This window comes from Pelobates fuscus, chromosome 7, assembly GCF_036172605.1.
Source record: "Pelobates fuscus isolate aPelFus1 chromosome 7, aPelFus1.pri, whole genome shotgun sequence".
Taxonomy (NCBI): Eukaryota; Metazoa; Chordata; class Amphibia; order Anura; family Pelobatidae; genus Pelobates; species Pelobates fuscus.
In genome coordinates, this window is record NC_086323.1 from 87,468,775 (window position 1) to 87,492,168 (window position 23,394).

At 39.2% G+C, this 23,394-nt stretch overlaps 1 protein-coding gene across 1 annotated transcript in view; it reads right to left on the reverse strand.

Moving 5' to 3' along the window:
- The window catches only part of TADA1 (transcriptional adaptor 1), a 38,182-nt gene that overhangs the window by 13,659 nt on the left and 1,129 nt on the right, over window positions 1-23,394 (reverse strand). The window contains exons 2-6 of the mRNA XM_063427357.1: window positions 21,642-21,733; window positions 20,531-20,596; window positions 11,872-11,957; window positions 2,905-3,114; window positions 1,585-1,736 (exon numbers count right to left, since the gene is read on the reverse strand). Of these exons, the coding sequence (XP_063283427.1) occupies window positions 1,585-1,736; window positions 2,905-3,114; window positions 11,872-11,957; window positions 20,531-20,596; window positions 21,642-21,733 (606 nt within the window). The remainder of the gene's footprint in view (window positions 1-1,584; window positions 1,737-2,904; window positions 3,115-11,871; window positions 11,958-20,530; window positions 20,597-21,641; window positions 21,734-23,394) is intronic.

Sequence of the window (23,394 nt, forward strand, 5' to 3'; positions counted from 1 at the left end):
ATAACTCTCCACCAGCAGATAAGTTACAGCAACAGGGCAGGCCATGGTGTATGATAATTTGTTTTCCAGTTTGAGGTGTGTGCTTATGGCGGTAGTGATGTGAACAAAATGTTTGCAGCTGCAGGGTTAAAACTAGGGTGACCTAGCACCCAAACCACTTTATTGAGCTGAAGAGGTCTGGGTGCCTATAGTGGTCCTTTAAATACTATTAATAGACTCAACACTGATAAATGAAGAGCAGTTCTTATATTTGCATACATAGGAAAAATGTTGAAGATATGGTTATGTCCAATAGATTTGTACGGTCTAGAGTCTCTCAAAGAGGAAGATCATGTTAACCTGAACTTAACATATATAATCTATATCTCTACATTTGATTTCACTATAATGTACAGATTGTAGTTTATTCAGAATAACCTAAAATCCAGCCATTAATGTGTTTCATAAATTACATCTCCAATTTAGCAGATTTTATGGAAATCTCTGCACCACATTTTATACATTTCAGACCTTTTAACCTAAACAAGCAGCATTTTTACAAGCTCCAATTTATAATCATTGTGATGCAGCATTCTGCAACTTAATCCTGTTTTTTTGCCCTACCTCTGACAAAAAACAAAAACAAAAAAGCACAACTTCATGCATGCTGGTTGCTGCCTTTCTGGCTAATTTTTCTCATGCAATATTTTTTACAAGACAGCTGTGCAAGTGTTTCTGTGAGTTGTACTTCAGATAGCTTTCACATGTAGAAGCCTACAATGGAACTATGAGAAACCCAGAAACCTCTACTTTGAAAGAAACGTTTGAGCAAAACCAAGTTTTGAAATGTGTTCGGTAACCTCTTCATGTCCAGTGTGCAGATAAACAGGAAGATCAAGAATGACCGATTAAGTGGACGCTTAATGTGTAGGCTAGTGACTGTCACATTTCTAATTTGTGCAAGAAGGGTAAAACAGCTAGTAGCTGAGCTGCAATTCAACCTTTGCAACACTGGAGTTAACATCTACTACTGTTTAGATTGTATAGACCAGAAAGATAAGCTCATGACTTGTCAAGCTACTTCCTAGTGACAGTAGAACTTAAGTCTGATAAGATTGTAGATTGCTTGAAAATACCACAACTTTGAATATAAATACATTTTCTTATCTTGTTTATTTTATGTTGGGTGCAGACCATAGTGCTCACTAATAAGTCCTGGAGGCACGTTTGCGCGCGCGCGCGCACACACACACACACACTAGAAAAGGGAAAGTCTATGTAGGGCAGAGGGTGAGACACACAAGACTATTCACAAACTCCACATTTTAACAAATTAAATTTGAGTGGGAAAATAAAGGGAGGCAAAAAAAAAACATTGGAGAATGGTTTCACATCAATTTTTGTTTCTTTTTTTTGCCTCTGTTTGTCCATTCAAATCTAATTCCCATTTTATTTTGTGCACCAGTAAAGAGAGATTGGGCTACCACTTTAATACTCAGAAAAAAAACTTTTTTTGTTGTTTGTTTTTATTTTTTAATGCCTCTGTATAACTATTTAAATAATTAATAAACCATTTATGATTCCATTCCACAAGTTAAAACTCACCCTTCGATTAGTTGATTGTATGCCGCAACACTGTTTCTGAGATAAGGCTGGGGGTTTACATTGCATCCGAATGCATACCTAAAGTGGCCATCTTTCAAACGGTAGGATTGCCTCCGGGACACCACTGAGGTCAACAAATCCTTTAAATGTTGCTAAAGAAAGATGAAACCTCAATTAAATAAGTAGAAATATTGAAGATAAAGCAACAAAAAATAAATAGAAATTTATCATGTAAACGTGTATGGAGTCACTATTAAAACCAAAATTAAAAGGCAACCATCACTTATAAAAATTATACAACCATATAAAATAATGAAAAATCACCTATAGCTCACGTTAACCTTTTAAGATGCGATGTTAGAAATTTAGCAACAAACAGAACGGTGCAATGTATGCTCTGGCAAGGTATACAATGCATTGGAGAAAGACAAAATCAAACTTTGGTCTGGATTCTATTTGCAAAGAAAGTGTTTATTCTGCTTACTGGATAGCAATTTTCCTCACAGGTGTCAATGGAGGAAATACTAGTCAGTAATCAGAGTAAACCTATACTATGCTTGGAGAAACTAGGACAGACCGGGCTATTCACTGAAGTGAAAATTCAGAGTAGATTTCAAATTTAAGGCCAAAATAACCAAACTGGAAAAATGATCTAAGTCAGCAATCCTTCCAGTTTACAAAAAACAAGTCCTGCGCTCAAACTCCCATTACTCCTGGGTGGCAGCAACGACCATAGCACACACCAGCCCAAATACATCCAGCATTTATTTTGAATGCTGGAATGTTCCCATTTCCTTTTAGATTTAGGGACCTGCAAAAAAAAATACATTACTTACATTTAATCCAGCTCCCGTGACGATCTCCCAGCCAATGCAAAGCTTCTCGTAGAGTAGCATTGGGATACACGGCACATGTGTGGCAGCTGCTACAATCCACCAGCAAGAAATCTCTTCGTAATGGATTTAAACCAAACTTTCCCGCCCTTCTGTCTTGAGCAAGCACTCAAGACTAGTAAGGAATGCATTCCTCTCAGCTGTCTACCTGACAGCTGAGAGTTGTTACCAAGAGAGGTTTAATTAAAAAAAAAAGTGCACTAATTGATTTGATATATTAAATATTTCCAGCAGTTTTCAACAATTTCTAAAGTACTGTTTTAAAATGGTATTTTATAGGGCAGATTGTGTTGTTATTGATTTATGGTTTTAGCACTGAAGTGATCTAGGTGCCTTTGGTGTCCTAAGCGCCTACTAAGTATTCTGGTAAAATATGTTTTACAATTGCACCCTCTCATGAGCTATAACCAAATAGTGTAAGCCATACCTCTAAAGCATTGATAACAATGTTAACAGCTTCTTCTGTTACATTGTCCAGGCCATGTTCATAGGCAGTAACAATCATGCGTCCTTCAAGCTGTCCTCGTGTTGGCAGTGTCATAGTGTGGGAACACAGCTTCAGATCATCATCTTCCTGTGGATCTCTGCTAACAAACTGGTGTGCTCCTGCAAGTGGGTTCTGTGGTTGAAATCGATGCTAGAAACAACAAACAGAATAAGCTAAAAAATCTCAACGAAACTCTGTTAACTTGTAGCAAACGATGGAGTAATTGCAAAAACAAGCCCAAAAATATATATTTTTTTTTTTAAAAAGCACACAGAAAACAAAAAGCTTTTGCAAAGACAAGGCTTATATTACAGTTATATCAGCAACTGAAGTGAACAATCATCCACATAGTTTGTTCCTTATAAGATTACACATTATATACATTTTACAGCTCCAGCAAGTTGAATCTCATATGACTTCTGAATGAGTTCACTAAACCAAATCAAATACATAAAAATCAAAACCTATGTAAAAAAATAAATATATATATATATATATATATATATATATATATATATAGGGACACTTCAAATACCATAGGCACCACAGTGAGCTGTAGTAGTCATATAGTCATAGCTGCAGAAGTGCCCTGGCTCGTCCCACAGTAGTCATGCGGTTGTAGAATAACTGACTTTTTACATAGGGTTGCCACTCACTGCCTCCTCTCAGGAGTCAAAAGTTACTGCTTACAGCTACCGTTGGCTCTCATAAGGTAAGCCTACCCATGCAGGGTCAGATCAGTGGGTGAAAGCACCAGCTGATAGCTATCAGACAATGGGCTAAGCTCAGACAGGGAGCTTCCATTTGGCAGCAGTGGAAGTGGGGAGAGAGCCCGAAAACCCCAGATAAAATACAAAAAGTCAAACCGTTCTAAAATTGTTTGACTACTTACACTGTGACAGGGCAAGGGGATCCCTATACTAGAACCAATACAGTGTGCTATAATGTTTATGATGTTTGGAGCGCTCCTTTAATTTGTTACCAATAAAATATAATTTTATTTAAGATCCACAATACACATTTAAAACAATGACTTTACAAGATTCGTGATATACATTGAAATTGTTGAATTGTGTTTACAGATATGTTACTGAAAAGAGGCAAAAATAGAGAGAGTGTGTCAGACTGCTTAAGTAAACTGGGGGGGTAACCCCTACTGAATAAAGATTCAAAAAAATGGAATACAAGTGAAACTTGAGAGTGCACTCACAATTGTAATAGTGCACCTGCAGGTTCCTAGTATCTAGAGAAGCAGTCCCTAAATTAAAATATAACTTTTAATAATTAATAATAAAATAGTAATGTGTCCAAAGAAAAAAATAAATTATAACCAAATCAAGATAGAACTCCCACGTGTATGCAGCCAGGTATTAGATTAACTAGGATAATGTAGAGAAATTAATCACACTATAATAGTGGCATGGTAAACGAGCACAGGAGGGAAGGGGTTAATCAGGAAAATCTATACCCCAAAGAAAACCCCAGCGTTCCCTCAGCCTCCCCAAATATTGTAAATATTGGCACTATCAGAATAGTTAGCTGCTGAATACTATGCTATAACAATTGAGAATTTTCTTATCGTAGAAATCTTTCCCTGTTCTGAGAGATTCTATGCTGACTAAAATCAAGCGGTCAATCGTCTCTAGGAGGGTGAGAATATATAAAGACTTTTAAATCAAAGATAGGAGCGTCCTCCCTAGCTGTCAAAAACACCCTCCCCTCAGTTCTTCCCGACGCGCGTTTCGCCGACTAGCGGCTTTTCAAGGGACAGCTTAGAGCTTTACGAGTTACATACTTTGGTTAGACATAGATATAAAGATAAAGTATAAAGATATAAACAGAACATTTTACATAAGGCTTACATACATTTCGCTTACAATACAACTTTGGTTACAAGTTTCACATTAAAGATGCATATAATATCTCATTAATGTTGAGGGAATGACAAGACTCTCCAACCTGTACGTTTAGGTATGGATTGTTTAGGTTGAATAGTAATTGTCAGTATATTTGTCTGTTTGTCGGTTCCACCCTTATGTACCAATATGTGTACCTGACCTGACATTTGACCCGGCAAGTTTATAATTTATTTTGAGCTTAGTAAAAAGGAGTTCCATGTGTGCCATATTGATTTGTGTACTTTGGATTTGCCTAATGAAGACATTCTCAGTTCCTCCATTCTATGAATTGTTTCAATTTTCTGAAACCATTCTCTCCTAGATGGTCTTATGTTTGTTTTCCAATGTCCCGCTACAACTAGTTTAGCTGCGGTTAACAGGTAGAATATCAGAGAGTTTTTGAATTTGGGAATAGAGATAGGTGTGTGGTAGAATAAAAGTGACTCAGGGGCGAAAGGTAGACGGATACCGCTGGTCAGTTCTGTGATTCTCTGCACTTCTCTCCAGAATCCCTCCACCCTACTGCATTCCCACCAAATGTGTTTATAAGTGCCCTGTACCTTTGCACATCTCCAGCACAATGGTGAAACGCTTGGGTCAAATTTGTTGATATCCACCGGAGTGATGTACCATTGGGACAGGAATTTATAATTTATTTCTTGTAGTGTTATACTAGAGTGGGACTTCAACATTTTATTGAAGATCAGTGTCCATTGTGTCTCTTCAATTGGGGAAGGGAACCATTTGTTATTTCGTATTGTATACCATGGGAGATTACCGTTTGTGTTTTTCTGTATTAGGTGATAGCATGTGGAGATTATTTTCGTTTTGGGTGGAGATGAACAAAGATTTTCAAAACGTGTAAGCTCTCTAGGTTGCCAGTTAAGGAGCCCTTCTTTAGATAGGAAGTGTTTTATCTGAAAAAATTGGAGAGTTTGTGTCATCGTGGGATGTTTCAACTCTGAGAAAGTCTTTAGTGGTATGAGACCGTCTGAAGACACTAGGTCTTGTAGTGTTAGGCCTCGATCTCTAGAGTTGGGTCTAATATTAGCCAGAATTGTGTTATCTTTTCCCAGGGGGAATCTGGGGTTATGAGATATTGGGTAGTGTGGGGAAGGTGTTGGTGAAAAGTCTGCGTGCAGATATATTTTTTTCCATGTTTGAAGAGTGGTAGAGACAGTAGGCAGGTCTCGTGCCAACCCCTCTTCACCCGTGGATATGAGCCAGGGAAGAGATTTCAGAGGAGTCTGTAATTGAGATTGTTCTAAATTAACCCACGCTTTTGTATTTCCTTCTCTAGACCATTCTAGAATCCTTCCTAGATGTATAGCTTTATGGTAGGTTTGTATGTTGGGGCAGCCCAATCCTCCGCCCACCTTAGGTTTGGTTAATAAACTGAAGGCAATTCGTGGTCTTTTATGAGCCCATATAAACGATGTGAGCATAGACTGGATGGTTCTAAAGAAAATACTCGGGATGTGTATTGGAATAGTGTTTAAGAGGTATAGAATACGCGGGAGAACATTGATAGAAATGATATTTATTCTACCCATCCATCTGAAGTGAGGCTTGTCCCACCTATCCAAGTCTTTCCGAATTGCTGTTATTAGATCTGGGAAATTTTCTTTATAAAGTGTCTTGTGTGTTTTAGTAATTTTGATCCCTAGATATTTGATGGAATGAGGAGCCCACTGAAACGCTATATTCTTCTAGAGTTTTTGTTAGGTGAGGTAGGCTGAGTAAGGGATTGTCTATGGTAAAAAGTAAGTCATCTGCAAAGGCAGAGACTTTATATTCGTATTGTTGCACTTTAATGCCTCTAATATCTGGCCGGTGTCTGACTGCTTGTAGTAGGGGTTCTAGCGTCAGTATAAATAGTAGTGGGGAGAGCGGACACCCTTGCCGAGTACCGTTACTTATTGTGAAAGGTCTAGAAAGTTGACCATTCACTTTAAGTCTGGCTGTGGGGAGGGAGTAGATCGCTCTTATCCATTGAATCCATCTCTTGCCAAATCCCAGTGCCTCTAGAGTGTTGAACATAAATGCCCAGTCTACCCTGTCAAAAGCCTTTTCGGCGTCAATTGCCAGGAGTAGCGTTGGGTTGTTTGTTTTTTGTAGCGTATATTAAATTTATGATTTTAGATGTGTTATCTTTTGCTTCTCTAGCTGGGACAAAACCTGCTTGGTCTGGGTGTATTAGGTCTTGGAGAAAGGGCTTAAGTCTGGTCGCTAGCATTTTAGTAAATATTTTTATGTCCACATTTATCAGGGATATTGGCCTGTAACTTGCACACTTCTCCGTGTCCTTTCCTAGTTTGTGCAGAAGTGTGATGGTCGCCTCTAGAGCTTGGCTCGGAATGCGTTCATGATGAGGGATGGAGTTAATTGCTTCAAGTAGGTGGGGGATGAGCTCCTGTTGGAACATCTTGTAGTAAGATGCTGAGAATCCATCAGGACCCGGGCTTTTGTTGTGTGGAGTTTGTTTTACCGCCATTTTAATTTCATCAATAGTAAAGGGCTCTTCTAAAGATCTTGTTGCAGCTAAGGGAAGAATTTTGTCAAATTTGTTTTCTAAGTATTTTTTAATATCAATTGTGTTGTTCCCTTTTTCCTTTAAATTATATAGTGAGGTGTAGTATTCATGGAAGGTGTCTGCTATGTCTTCTGTGGTGTGCACGTAGGATTCGTCTGTTCGTTTGATTTTAGGGATATACGCAAGTGTTTGCTTTTGTTTCAAGGCTTGTGCAAGAAATTTCCCACATCTGTCTCCTTGAGCGTAGTGCAATTGTTTAGTCCAGAGAATTGTTCTTTTTGCATTATCTTGTAGAAGTGATTTAAGGTCAGTTCTAAGGGCTAGGAGTTTGCAATATACTTTGTCTGTCATATCTGCTTTATGAGAATCTTCTAGTTGTGATATTTTGTTTTGTAGGTCATCGATTTGTTTATGTTTTTCGCGTTTGATTTGTGATCCCCATTTTATCAGTTCCCCTCTGACCACTGCTTTATGAGCTTCCCATTGTGTGAATGCGGAAGTATCGGGAGTTTTGTTTTCTTTGACATAGAGCTTTATCACCTCGTTAACTGAGTCTTTGACCTTTTTTGTTTGTAACAGAGTGGGGTTAAGTTTCCATGTCCCTTTAGGACGGGGGAGAGAAAGTATGGTCAATGTGAGGTATATTGGTGAGTGATCAGACCATGTCATTGGACCTATGGATGTGTCGGATACCATGCCTAGGTCTCTGTGCCCTACCAGAAAGAAATCAATTCTAGAATAAGATTTATTAGGGATGGAGTAGTGTGTATAGTCTTTTGTTGTTGGGTGGAAGATCCTCCAACAGTCAGATAATTGATGAGTTCTGATAATATGTTGCATTTGAATTCTGGAAGCATTGAGGTGTGTGCTATGTGCTGAGGTACTGTCCTTTTTGGCGTCTAGGGAAACATTGAAATCTCCACCTATTATAAGTATACCATTTGTGTGTTGTTTGATTTTGGCCATTATTTTTCTTAGCGCCCCACATTGATGTTTATTGGGGAGATAAATGGCCACCAGTGTGACATGTTCCGTCCCTACTACTCCTTGTACTATGATGAATCTTCCTGATTCGTCTGTCACGTGAGAGGAATATGTGAATGGGACATGCTTTCCTATCAATATTGCTACTCCTCTAGATTTGCTTAGATTGTAATTGTTATAGTATATGTGGGGGAAGTTTGGATGTTTAAGCTTAGGAGCGTCAGGGCCCCTTAGATGCGTTTCCTCGAGAAATGCTATGTCTGTTTTATTTTTCGCTAAATCAGTTAATACCATTTTTCTTTTCTCAGGAGTATTTAGCCCTCTGACATTTATGGAGCATATACGGAGTGTACCCATGTTTGGGTGGGTTTCTAAACTCGGCTTTTAATGACGAATTAATTTGTGCCGGAGAAACAGATGTGTTGGTACTACGTGTATTGAACACAAGTTTCAGGAAAATTTTTGTATGTGTGTGTATGTAAGCGTAAGGTAGCCAAGATATGGCCAAACAAAACAGAATATTATGAACGTAGACAATCAAATATCAATAACTATTTACAAAACAATTTCCTAAAAGTGTCGAGTTTGATGTACTACGAGGAGAGGTTCAGCAAGGAGTTTGAACCCTCTCGTGTGGGTATAGAGGTCTACCGTTTCTTGCTGACAGTGAAAATAAGGGTTAAGACTTGTTTTAGACCTCTATAAAGGAGACGGTACTACAGCCTGAGTGCGTCCAGCGATAATTGCTGGCTCAGGAGATGCTTGATTTTATGATACAGTTATTTTTTATTTAATTTGTACCGCTCACTGCCCTAGTGGGCAATTATCTGTGTCCTGTGGGAGCGTGGACGCTTCTTAGTTTTATTGGTGCGTTCTGAGTGAGTTTGCGTTTCCTGTGACGCCTCAACTGCTAAGTAGCATCCCTGGAGGCGAAATATTGACGCTTTACGTTCTCAACTGGTCTATAGAAATGTTTTTAGAGACATAGATTGCTTTTTAAATGGGCATCTTTGTGTAAGGTGGGCTGCAAGTGTTGCGCCTCTTGCAACATAAATTTAAACAACCTGGTGGGGCTATGTGTAATCTCTAATTTACTAACTACACATTATTTACACATTCTTGCGTCAATACAATCAAACATTATTTGCTATTTATAGTTACCCCTTCCCATAACGGAGGTTAAGGCGTGTGGGTTAATAAAGTTCTACTGTATATTGTTCTTATAGTTTAGAGTCTTTTGACCCTTTCTGTGTTCAGTTTTGTCAGTTTATTTTCCTTGGGGTCATCGGATGTTTCCTCGATCGTAGAAAAGGCGATGCTGGTGGGGTCTTCCACGACGTTCTTTTCCGTGTGTCTATAGCTTGGTTGGTTTGTTTTTGATGCTGTGGCCTAGTCTTTTCTGGTTCGGACATTTCATACCAGTCTGGTATATCCATATTTGGCAGTCCTAATCGTTGCGTGAAGGCCTCCACGTCTGCAGCCGACGTTAAGGTAGCCTGGATGCCCTGGTGAGATGCTGTTAAAGAGAAGGGGAATCCCCATCTGTATTTAACCCCTTAAGGACCAAACTTCTGGAATAAAAGGGAATCATGACGTGTCAGACATGTCATGTGTCCTTAAGGGGTTAATATTAGCCTGTTGCATGGCCATTGTAAGCGGTCTCAGGGTTCTTCTACCCCTTAGAGTCAGCCATGCCAGGTCTGGTAGGATCAATATTTTCGTGTTATTAAAAATTATGTCAGCAGTGTCTCTGGCATTTCTCATTATAGCTTCTTTTTCAGTGTAGTAGTGCACTCTGCATTTAATGTCTCTGGGGGAGTCCTGTGGCAGGCCTTTAGGCCTTAGCGCCCTGTGAGCTCTGTCCAAGAGAATTGGCGTGTCTTCAGGTCTTTGCAAGATTTTATTAAACAGGGATTGGAGTAGCTGTAGTATATTTTCAGGGTTACCCTGCGATTCTGGGAGCCCCCTGATTCTAATGTTGTTCCTCCTCCCCCTGTTGTCTAAATCCTCTGTATTCCTCATTGCATACATAATTTTAGTGTCACTGCTCTTTTGATTTTGCTCTAGATGGAGGAGTCTGTCTAAAATCTGGTCTCTGTCTTCTTCCAGGTCCCCTACCCTCGTGTTCACTTGCCTGATATCCGCCGTCAGCGTGGAGATTTGGTCTTGTACGGAGGATTCAAGCTTAGAGATCATTCCATCTAGTTCTTCTCTGGATGGTAAGTGTTTGAGAGTTTCTCTTATGCTTGCCAATCCGTCCGTTATTTCATTTGCTGGAGGGGGAGCTTCCACGGCTGTGCTGGGGCGAGGTGCGTCGCGTGGGGAAGCAGGCGCCGCCATATTGTCAGCTAGGCCTTCTCCGAGGATTTTTACCGTGTCTCGGAAGTATTTATCGAGGCCGCCGGATTTTTTTGGAGTGCCCGAATCTTGGGTGTTCGTGGACGGGTAGGTGGTCTTTTTATTGCCCATTTAATGATTTTATGTGCGGTTTTTAGCCAGTTTTGTTGCCGCCGGTCGGGAGCTCCGAGCAAGTGTGACCGCTCACATCGGGTATCAGGCCACGCCCCTTGACCGCTTGATTTTAGTCAGCATAGAATCTCTCAGAACAGGGAAAGATTTCTACGATAAGAAAATTCTCAATTGTTATAGCATAGTATTCAGCAGCTAACTATTCTGATAGTGCCAATATTTACAATATTTGGGGAGGCTGAGGGAACGCTGGGGTTTTCTTTGGGGTATAGATTTTCCTGATTAACCCCTTCCCTCCTGTGCTCGTTTACCATGCAACTATTATAGTGTGATTAATTTCTCTACATTATCCTAGTTAATCTAATACCTGGCTGCATACACGTGGGAGTTCTATCCTGATTTGGTTATAATTTTTTTTTTTTTGGACACATTACTATTTTATTATTAATTATTAAAAGTTATATTTTAATTTAGGGACTGCTGCTCTAGATACTAGGAACCTGCAGGTGCACTATTACAATTGTGAGTGCACTCTCAAGTTTCACTTGTATTCCATTTTTTTGAATCTGTGTTTACAGATGTTTTTCCCAAAAATGCTACTATTTTTCCCTTCTAAAACAAACGATCTATATTACTCAGGATTGTTTGTATGTGTAAGGTTTGCAACCAAATAATATCTTTTTAAAAACGACAACATATACTTCATAATAGAAATTCAGCGAGTTGACTTCCAAATGGATAAATTAAAGGTTAAAATAATAGCGGATTTGGAGTCAGGTGCACACACAGCTTTCCTATTGTAGCCTCGATTTTGCCTTTAGATTCCAACTCATTACTAATCGAAGTTTAGTGAATAAAATTAATTAGTAGTCCAAACTAAACGCACCACAAATTTTACATACAATATTTTGTTTCTTGTGCTCCAAATGATCCAGTCTTTAATTTTAGATTATAAACTTGTGGGAATGTGTATCAGAGAATTCATGGAAATCACTGTTAAAATAAATAAATAAAAATACATACATCAAACTTTTGTCGAACTGATGAGATCTTTTTCTTCCCTTTCGGTTTTCCAGGTTTGGTTGCAGAGTTTAAGGAACCAGTTCCCTCTGAAAAAAGGGGAAAAACATTGAGTTTAATAACTACAAGTTAAAGAGTATGTCATGCTAAAATATTTTTTTTTTTTTAAAGTCCAATCATTTAGAAATATTATTATAAGAGAGGAATTTATAAACACTACAGTACTGAACAAGAATTAAATAAAAAGACAAAAAAAAACATATTTTGTGATTAATCAGCATTAACCCCTTAAGGACACACGACATGTGTGACATGTCATTATTCCCTTTTATTCCAGAAGTTTGGTCCTTAAGGGGTTAAACATATAATAATGGGAAAACAAATATATTTTTCCCAGATTTGCTTGTAATAATTAATACACATAGTACAACAAAAGAAAAATCACTTTGGGTTGAGCCTAGTAATCCTAATACAAATTGGAACCGTTCTACGTTAAAAATAAATCTATTTGACATTTTTTTCCATTTAACCATTTTATTGCCAAACCTGCTGGTTGTAGATATTTTTAGGTCATATGAAAAACTTTTAAAGACCAGGCTAGTTCTACTGTAAAGACCCCAGAATTGTATTGTGCTAGTGTTCTCGAGTAGAGCAATACCTCCCATGTAAACATTGTCCACAAAAGCCAGAACCATACCTTGCCAGATTGGATTCTGTCCAGTTGCCCTGAAAGAATCCAGGTGGCGGGCGTTCTCTTAAAGGGAATCTCCAGTGCCAGGAAAACTATCCGTTTTCCTATCACTGAAGGGTCCCTCTCCCTCCCACCCACCAATCCCCAGGTACTGAAGGGGTGAAAACCCTCCATTGTGTCGGCCGGTGGGCGAGACTGATCCCGCCCACCGGCCGAGGAGACCTAATGCGCATGCGCGGCAATGCCGCGCATGCGCATTAGCGCTCTCTATAGGAAAGCATTGAAAAATAATTTCAATTCTTTCCTATGGGGATTTGAGCGACGCTGGAGGTCCTCACACAGCGTGAGGACGTCCAGCGACGCTCTAGCACAGGTTTCCTGTGCTATGGAGCAGGAAGTGACCTCTAGTGGCTGTCTAGTAGACAGCTACTAGGGGGAGACTTAACCCTGCAAGGTAATTATTGCAGTTTATAAAAAAACTGCAATAATTACACTTGCAGGGTTAAGAGTAGTGGGAGTTGGCACCCAGACCACTCCAATGGGCAGAAGTGGTCTGGGTGCCTGGAGTGTCCCTTTAACAGTTTCAGTAACCACTGTCTAGTGTAATGCATACGCAAAATAAAGGCCACTAAATCCCCCTCCCAAGATTATAATCACCAGGTTATTCAAAAAATGTAAGATTGAATTCTTTTTAAACAATCTCAAGGACATACTATGGCACAGATTACATCGAATACCAGATCTAGACTCTGCAATTGCATTTTTTCAGTCAGAGCTCTTGCATGTTCGGAATTTGCAAGCCCCTCTGCGTTAAGTGCGACTAAAAGGGACACACCTACCCTGGGTTACAGCTGACCTCATTCAAATGTACCAGTTTAGAGATTCACTGTGGTCAAATTTCAAGCGTACTGGATCCATGAACGATAACTATACCTATAACTATGAACGATGGCAAAGGCCCAATATTTCAGTGAAAATTTGAACAATGACATATAAAACCCAAGAAACATTTGGAAATCATAAATAACATACAAACCCCCACAATCCACTCCCAACTCTCCACTGACAAAATTAACACCCAAACACTTCAACACCCCCTAGATGTAGCAAATGCCTTTAATAATTATTTTGCCTTTTATAATTATTTTGTTGGATGTTCTACCACCCTGGTTGCTAAGATAACAAATGACACTCATTTTCAGACAACAAATAAAGATCAGGCACTGCCAAATCTTCCAAATCCTCATATAGAGAAAATCAATTTTAGACTTTGCCTGTTTGTGTCGTTAATAAACATCTTAATAATTTAAAAATGAAAAACCAGTGTGGACCAGATCAAATCCCAGCAATGTTGCTGAAGCTCAGTGCGCCAGCAATTGCTAAACCTGTCACTACCCTTATCAATGAATCCCTGGTGTCAGGATACATACCCAAACTTTGGAAGACTGCAAAAGTAGTACCTATCCATAAAAGTGGTGACAATACTTTGGTATCTAACTATCGCCAAATATCATTGCTCCAAGTATTGTCAAAAATACGTCCACACGCAACTATGAGAATATTATCAACAATCAAATTATCTGACCCCTGATCAATCAGGCTTTTGTCCAAATTACTCAACCTCGACTTCCCTCTTAAAAGTTTGCAGTGACATCCAAATTGGCATGGAACAAGGAGACTTAACTGGAGCTATATTCCTTGATTTTGCCAAGGCCTTTGACACAGTAGACCATTGTATACTTTTGCAAAAACTTAAAAACTCAAGCATTGGTAATCGTCCACTAATCTGGTTTTGATCGTATGTTTCAGACCGATTGCAATGTGGCCATTTCTGATAGCGCTTCCCTCCATCTTCCATTTACATGTGGTGTTCCCCAAGGCTCAATACTCAGCCCCCTGCTATTCACATTATTTATAAAATTATCTGCCCAACGTATGCAAATCCTCAACTGTACACATGTATGCGGACAACACTAATCTATGCTAGTAAACCCAAGCTACCGTAGCTTGAGGCTGTGCTCCAAAACAATTCACAGAGGTAGAAAAGAGGATAGCGGATAAGAAACGCTTTCTAAACACTGACAAAATTGTTACAATGATCTTTGGAACTGTACCTAAATTACGTAAACTACAAAATCCAACAACTATGTATCAGAACAAATTCAAATAGCAGATTGACAGTCTTAAATATCTACAGGGAGTGCAGAATTATTAGGCAAGTAGTATTTTTGAGGATTAATTTTATTATTTAACAACAACCATGTTCTCAATGAACCCAAAAAACTCATTAATATCAAAGCTGAATATTTTTGGAAGTAGTTTTTAGTTTGTTTTTAGTTATAGCTATTTTAGGGGGATATCTGTGTGTGCAGGTGACTATTACTGTGCATAATTATTAGGCAACTTAACAAAAAACAAATATATACCCATTTCAATTATTTATTTTTACCAGTGAAACCAATATAACATCTCAACATTCACAAATATACATTTCTGACATTCAAAAACAAAACAAAAACAAATCAGTGACCAATATAGCCACCTTTCTTTGCAAGGACACTCAAAAGCCTGCCATCCATGGATTCTGTCAGTGTTTTGATCTGTTCACCATCAACATTGCGTGCAGCAGCAACCACAGCCTCCCAGACACTGTTCAGAGAGGTGTACTGTTTTCCCTCCTTGTAAATCTCACATTTGATGATGGACCACAGGTTCTCAATGGGGTTCAGATCAGGTGAACAAGGCCATGTCATTAGATTTTCTTCTTTTATACCCTTTCTTGCCAGCCACGCTGTGGAGTACTTGGACGCGTGTGATGGAGCATTGTCCTGCATGAAAATCATGTTTTTCTTGAAGGATGCAGACTTCTTCCTGTACCACTGCTTGAAGAAGGTGTCTTCCAGAAACTGGCAGTAGGACTGGGAGTTGAGCTTGACTCCATCCTCAACCCGAAAAGTCCCCACAAGCTCATCTTTGATGATACCAGCCCAAACCAGTACTCCACCTCCACCTTGCTGGCGTCTGAGTCGGACTGGAGCTCTCTGCCCTTTACCAATCCAGCCACGGGCCCATCCATCTGGCCCATCAAGACTCACTCTCATTTCATCAGTCCATAAAACCTTAGAAAAATCAGTCTTGAGATATTTCTTGGCCCAGTCTTGACGTTTCAGCTTGTGTGTCTTGTTCAGTGGTGGTCGTCTTTCAGCCTTTCTTACCTTGGTCATGTCTCTGAGTATTGCACACCTTGTGCTTTTGGGCACTCCAGTGATGTTGCAGCTCTGAAATATGGCCAAACTGGTGGCAAGTGGCATCTTGGCAGCTGCACGCTTGACTTTTCTCAGTTCATGGGCAGTTATTTTGCGCCTTGGTTTCTCCACACGCTTCTTGCGACCCTGTTGACTACTTTGAATGAAACGCTTGATTGTTTGATGATCACGCTTCAGAAGCTTTGCAATTTAAGAGTGCTGCATCCCTCTGCAAGATATCTCACTATTTTTGACTTTTCTGAGCCTGTCAAGTCCTTCTTTTGACCCATTTTGCCAAAGGAAAGGAAGTTGCCTAATAATTATGCACACCTGATATAGGGTGTTGATGTCATTAGACCACACCCCTTCTCATTACAGAGATGCACATCACCTAATATGCTTAATTGGGCCTATACAGCTTGGAGTAAGACAACATGCATAAAGAGGATGATGTGGTCAAAATACTCATTTGCCTAATAATTCTGCACTCCCTGTAGTTATGTTGCTAAACCGCAATCTATCCTTTGGCCTTCACATTGAAAAATCTCTTTAAAACTTTACCCCAAAACTAGGTGCCCTGTACAGAAACAAATTGTGCCTAAGCCCTACAGTAAGGAAACAGATAGTGCAACAAAATTCTAATGCCCGTCATTGATTATGGGGATGTCGTTTATGCATCTACATCGCAAACCCACCTTAATAAACTTAATACGTTATATAATTCAGTCTGCTGCTTTGAACTACAATGCAATTACTTTATCCACCATTGTGACATGTTAAAAGAGCTAAACTGGTTATCGCTGAAATCCCTAAGCACTCTTTATCTTTCCAGTCTTGTGCATAAGAGCTTTTCTGGGAATCTCCCAGCCTACCTGAGTAGAATGCTCTCCCCAGCCTTAGTTAGAGGGCTAAAACGAAAATATAATATATATATATATATATATATATATATATATATATATATATATATATATTATAGTAAGAGGCTTGCACTCACGGTTTTTGAAGTAGTAAAAAATGTTCCTTTATTGCATTTTTGTTAAAATCTTATTTACGTTTCAGCCCTCCATCTGTGGCTTTCTTCAGGATCAACAAATTTGTTAATCCTGAAGAAAGCCACAGATGGAGGGCTGAAACGTCGATCAGATTTTAACGAAAATGCAATAAAGGAAAATGTTTTACTACTTCAAAAACCGTGAGTGCAAGCCTCTTACTATCCATATTGTATGCATTGGCATTCGGCTATATATATATATATATATATATATATATATATATATATAGTATTTTTTTGTAATATTGTATCCTATTGTAACAATGCAATGTTATATGGACCCAGGACATACTTGAAAATGAGAGAAATCTCAATGTATCCATCCTGGTGAAATATTTTATAAATAAACAAATAAAAATGTATAATTTGTAGGGTCTAATTACAGACATGCCATTTGAACTTTTTAAATTTTCATTAGACTGATCGAATGAGCTTCTAGGACAAGCAGCAGGCACAAAATGCACTTTACCCCCATCATGGCATACCATGTGCAAAATAAGAACTATTTAACACAAGGTCTTTTCACAAGGCCATTTTATCAACAACTTTTTTCCAAATGTTGTAGTGATTTTTTATTATCATTATGTTTTACACATACATATTGGATTGTATTGGTGAATGTAGCATGCCTACATCAAAACACCAGATTTCTATTCTGATGTATCTCCTGTGTACAGGAGTGTCACACATGTATACCTTTACCAGGGTTTTTAGGCAACTTTTAGGGTCAAATTACAGACAAATTACATACATTGCTTGCTTCCCAGAGACGCTATTTGTTGAACTACTAAACAATGAATCAGGGGAAAGCATTCACTGAAAGTAACTTTAATAGCATTTATTAAAGAGTGCAAGTACTCTGGCTATTGCCATATCAATAATAAATTCAATGTAAACAAATTATATAAAGCACTCTTTATAACTTGATATCACTGTATTTTCAACCCTTTAGCAGCAAAGTTTTGAAGTGTCTTTTCCAAGCACTCTTGAAAAATACATATTTGTCAAAAGTTGCTGCTAACGTGTTGAATACAAAGATATATCAATTAATGAGGAGTCCTGGATGACATTTCTTACTATTTGTTGAAGTGACAATGTGTCCACACACTGACCAGCATTAAACTGTGATGCTACTAAATATCTAAGTTTAATCCCAAACCCGACACCTTTTGTTCATTATTTGGTAGATTGGTTCCAGGTTGAGTGTTCACTTAGCGTGCCAATCACAGGGAGTACATACCTTGGCTCTCAGTTAAGCCATGCCATCAGAGTGGTTGGCTCCCCGTGTGATAAGACAGCCTAGGAGTCAATCAAGTACTATTGTTGACTCACCAGGGAGCAAGACATTAATGGCCAGGTACATGTTGATAGAGGTGTATTCTGGTCACACAGACCACCAACAGCCCAGCCCTATTGCCGACAGAAGTCAGAACACTGACATGCTGTCATCACATGCAAATGTTAGGGCAAGCTCTGCAAAGCTATTGCAGGATGAGGCTGGATGTCTCATGCTTGAAACATTCAGTAACAGTACAGTGTATACAAAGAACAGCATGTAGCCAGCACTCTAACATCCACTAGCGATGTCCAATAGAAGAGGGCATCTGATTACTATGGCATGGTACCGCAGTGATGAGATGTCTTTGTCAGACACAGAGTGCTATTTTCGGACAACATCAACAAATGTATTTAGTGACATTGAAGTGCAGAGCGGATAAAGGAACATTCTGAATATCAAAACAACTTTAGCTTAAAGGGACACTATAGTCACCTGAACAACTTTGGCTTAATGAAGCAGTTTTGGTGTAGATAACATGCCCCTGCAGCCTCACTGCTCAATCCTCTGCCATTTAGGAGTTAAATCCCTTTGTTTATGAACCCTAGTCAAACCTCCCTGCATGTGACTTGCACAGCCTTCCACAAACACTTCCTGTAAAGAGAGCCCTATTTAGGCTTTCTTTATTTCAAGTTCTGTTTAATTAAGATTTTCTTATCCCCTGCTATGTTAATAGCTTGCTAGACCCTGCAAGAGCCTCCTGTATGTGATTCAAGTTCAATTTAGAGATTGAGATACAATTATTTAAGGTAAATTACATATGTTTGAAAGTGAAACCAGTTTTTTTTTTATGCAGGCTCTGTCAATCATAGCCAGGGGAGGTGTGGCTAGGGCTGCATAAACAGAAACAAAAGTGATTTACCGTATATACTCGAGTATAAGTTGAGTTTTTCGGCACATTTTTTGTGCTGAAAAACCCCAACTCGACTTATACTCGAGTCAATGTCTGTATTATGGTAATTTACACTGCCATAATACAGACAATGGGGCTGTGTAGGAGGGGGGCTGGCAGAGAGCGTTGACTACCTCTCCTGCAGCTCCTGTCAGCTCCCTCCTCCTCCGCGCTGGTCCGGTCAGCTCCCTCTGCAAGTCCCAGTGTAAGTCTCGCGGCCGCGCTATGACCCCGCGGCTCTCGCGAGACTTACACTTGGACTTGCAGAGGGAGCTGACCGGACCGGCACGGAGGAGGAGGGAGCTGACAGGAGCTGCAGGAGAGGTAAGTAAACGCTCTCTGCCAGCCCCCCTCCACTGAACTGCCAATGCCACTGGACCACCAGGGAGTGAGAGCCCCCCTCCCTGCCATGTATCAAGCAGGGAGGGGGGACGAAAAAAATAAATATATAAATAGTAATAAAATAAGAAATTATAATTTAACAAAAAATTAATTATTAAAATAATAATAAAATTTAAAAAAAATAATAAAAATGCCCACCCCCCACCAAGGCTCTGCAACACATACACTCACATTGCATTCATAGACACACACTGTAAATAAATATTCAATTAATATAATTTTTTTAGGATCTAATTTTATTTAGAAATTTACCAGTAGCTGCTGCATTTCCCACCCTAGTCTTCTACTCGAGTCAATAAGTTTTCTGGGTTAAAATGAGGGGCCTCGGCTTATACTCAAGTATATACGGTAACTCCTAAATTACAGTGATTCGAGTAAAATTGCAGGGGAATGATCTATACACTAAAACTGCTTTATTTAGCTAAAGTAATTTAGGTGACTATAGTGTTCCTTTAAATATGTGGTTTTGCTGTATAAATCATGATTCTGCGGTTTCACTGCTCACTTTTTCGTCATTTAAGAGTTAAATCACTAAGTTTATGCAGCCCTAGCCACATCTTCCCTGGCTGTAACTGACACCTTACCTACACATTTTCTGAAATAAAATAAAAGACCCTGGGGCAAGCATTTGTTTGGGTCCTCTGGACAATGATGGGCGGAAAAAAAAAATTGTTGAGGGTAGCGGGGTCCACAGGGCAGTTACCAGTAACTGGGCCCAGAGCAGCTGCCCTGTTTGCCCCGCGTTAAAGACAGCCCTGATTGCGCAGTAATTACTTATCTTCTTCTCGGTTAATTGCATGCTAGAACCTGCAGTAGTCCGATTTTTTGTGATTTAATTTAATTTAAAGCTAAAATAACAGGTGTAAAGATCCTAACAGCTAAAGTACTATTCAGATTAATACAACTAGTTTTCCCATAATATTGATAACAATTTTGCAACAATGTCTTCTGTATAATCCAGCTAGAATATTTTACAATCTAAATTCTATCACACTTCGCATTTATCAAGGTAAAAACCAAACAAACTGATGAATAAACTTACCAGGAGATGAAATGAGAATCTGGCAACGTGTGAGTATAGCCAGCAGGAAATCATTGTGAAAGTGCACTGTAGATGAAAAACAGATTATCCATTAATTAAATTCAATTGATAACTGGGATAAAAACTAAATTATATGGTATGACCACTAAATATTAATTCCAGAAGAGATAGGACTCAATATACATCTCTGGAAAGGCAGTAATAATTATTTTTCTGCAAGAGCCCTTTTGTAAGACAATACTCTTACCACCTATGAGTGGTATATGAACTTTTTTCATGATGCTTTTAAAAGCAGTCGCTTATTTGGAACATGCAATCCTAGTTGCACATGCTCTTTAAATTTATAGAACATATCTCAGTAAATTAAGTGTATGCCTGTGTAGGTGTTTGACTACTATGCCGCTGTTCACAGTTCATTAATCAAATAAATGTTCAGATGCTGGTTTCTGGACTTTTTAACCACACAGTAACACTTCTACTCACTTAAGTGGTTATAGTGCCTGGAGTCTCCTGGCACCATTCTTCCATTCAGCATTAGATCATTTTTAGTGTTTTAATGCTAAACGTTATTTCGTAGCTGCCCATCCACTCTGTGCTGCTTTGGCTAATGATGAAGCATTAGACTGAGCAGAAATGGGTGGTTGTCACCAGCTGAGAGTGTAAGCAAAGCACATTCCGCCTTTCCCAGTGATCATTGCTTGTAAAAAATGGTATGGCTAAAAGGAAGTGCATAACTCCGTCTTAGCCATAACTCCAATTGTGGCCAGGCTTTGGATGGCCGAGGACCCTTATTCAGCATTAAGCTACTTGAAATGTTTTAACACTGAATGGAGGGACAGTGCCAGAAAACTCCTGGCACAATAAAAAATTAATTGACATGAAAAGGTTATAGTGTTTACTTCGACACTAAGCAGCATAACTGGTCCAAAACTCTGGCTTCTTAAGGATTTGTGCCAGAAGATAAAATTACCTGCTTATTTAGTAGGTGTAGCACAATACAGCTCTGCTTTCATTAAAGGAGAAAATAAAGAGAAGGACAGTAAAATAGCAGTTGGTTAGGATGGCACAGACTGTCAATAAGGGGTTAAAAAAATGTTTTCTTCATTACTACCATTGTCTTGAGTGAGAAGCCGTCTGGCTTCAACATCAAACTCCTCTTTGCTGATCTTCTGCTTAAACCAAAGTTTCAGGTTTGCCCAGTATCTGAAAAAAGAAAAAACAAATCTATATATAATTTCCACTAACAGAAAGAAAAATTATCCCAAACAATATTTTTTAACTCAAGTTATCTAATAAAAATATACTTTTAAAAGGAACATTAATTCTAAACGCGTCAGTGCTAAACTCTCTTCTTTCTGCGATGTCATGGTAAGCATAGCCTTCTCCATCATTCATCCAATCCAATGATCCTCATAGACGAGCACTAAGGACCTGATGTGCATGCGCATGGCATTAAATCAATTCTTTACTATTGTGGCTTCTGTGTCATGTTTTACTCTGTCAGTGCCGCAGAAGCCATTATATTCAGGGATATAATTTTTATTTTTGTTAACCACATTTTTTTATGGAGTGGTAAGTCTACATAACAAACGGTAGTAGAGTACAGAGAGTAAGGAAATAAAATAAAGATCAAAAGAAATAACATGCTTAACCAGGCTAATACACAGATATTTTGATATGCGAGACAAGCAAATATGAGCATATATATATAGCATACAATAGGCTAAAGGGGCTCTCCAGTGCCAGGAAAACAAACCCCTTCAGACACTTACCTGAATCCAGCGCACTGGGTCAGGTTCCACCCACGCTCCTCCCCCGCTGACGTCCGACAGCGGGGGAGACCTAATGCACATTATTCAATGCTTTCCTATGGAGAGTCCGGCGACGCTAGAGGTCCGTCCAACGTCGTTTAAGTGACCAAAACGTTGTTTAAGAATCCAGAAGTCCCTCTAGTGGTTGTCTGATAGACAGCCACTAGAGGAGGACTTAACCCTGCAAGGTAATTATTGCAGTTTATAAAAAATGCAATAGTACTTGCAGGGTTAAGGGTGATGGGAGTTGGCACCCAGACCACTCCAATGGGCAGAAGTGGTCTGGGTGCCTGGAGTGTCCCTTTAAATTTAAACTAAGCATAAGTAGATTACTGAGTGACATGCTGGTAATAAGAAGCTATGCATAACAACCACTAGTGCCCACACTACCACAGCTACTACACCTCCCTCCAGTTCCACACCCCTTAGAACCCCTTCCCTGGGTATGATAGATGATGGTGTAACAGCGCCAATTATGAAGGGTAACAGTGCAAGGCTCTGGTGGTGGTGGGTGTGGGGGGGAGATACAGTAATTGTTAAAATTAAAAGGAATTTAACCCCTTAACCCCTTAAGGACACATGACATGTGTGACATGTCATGATTCCCTTTTATTCCAGAAGTTTGGTCCTTAACCCCTTAAGGACCAAACTTCTGGAATAAAATGGAATCATGACGTGTCAGACAGGTCATGTGTCCTTAAGGGGTTAAGGACCAAACTTCTGGAATAAAAGGGAATCATGACATGTCACACATGGCATGCGTCCTTAAGGGGTTAAAGAACTATGAGCAGTACTCACTGAGCGCTGCTCACCGCTTTCCTGTCAGTCTGGGGAGAGATACCTGGGGATCCCTTTTTTTTTATCCTGGAGGCTGTATAGGCAGCATTGCAAGCTGAAACATAGCCCATACATATTGCTTGCTCTATGACCACTCATGAAAGCATAAGTAGTCATCTAGGTTGTTGTAACCCTTTAATTTAATTCTTAGAACCTAGAAATGCATTTGGGAGATACCCACTGTAAATATTATTGTGATTGGTCGTGTGGTTTTGT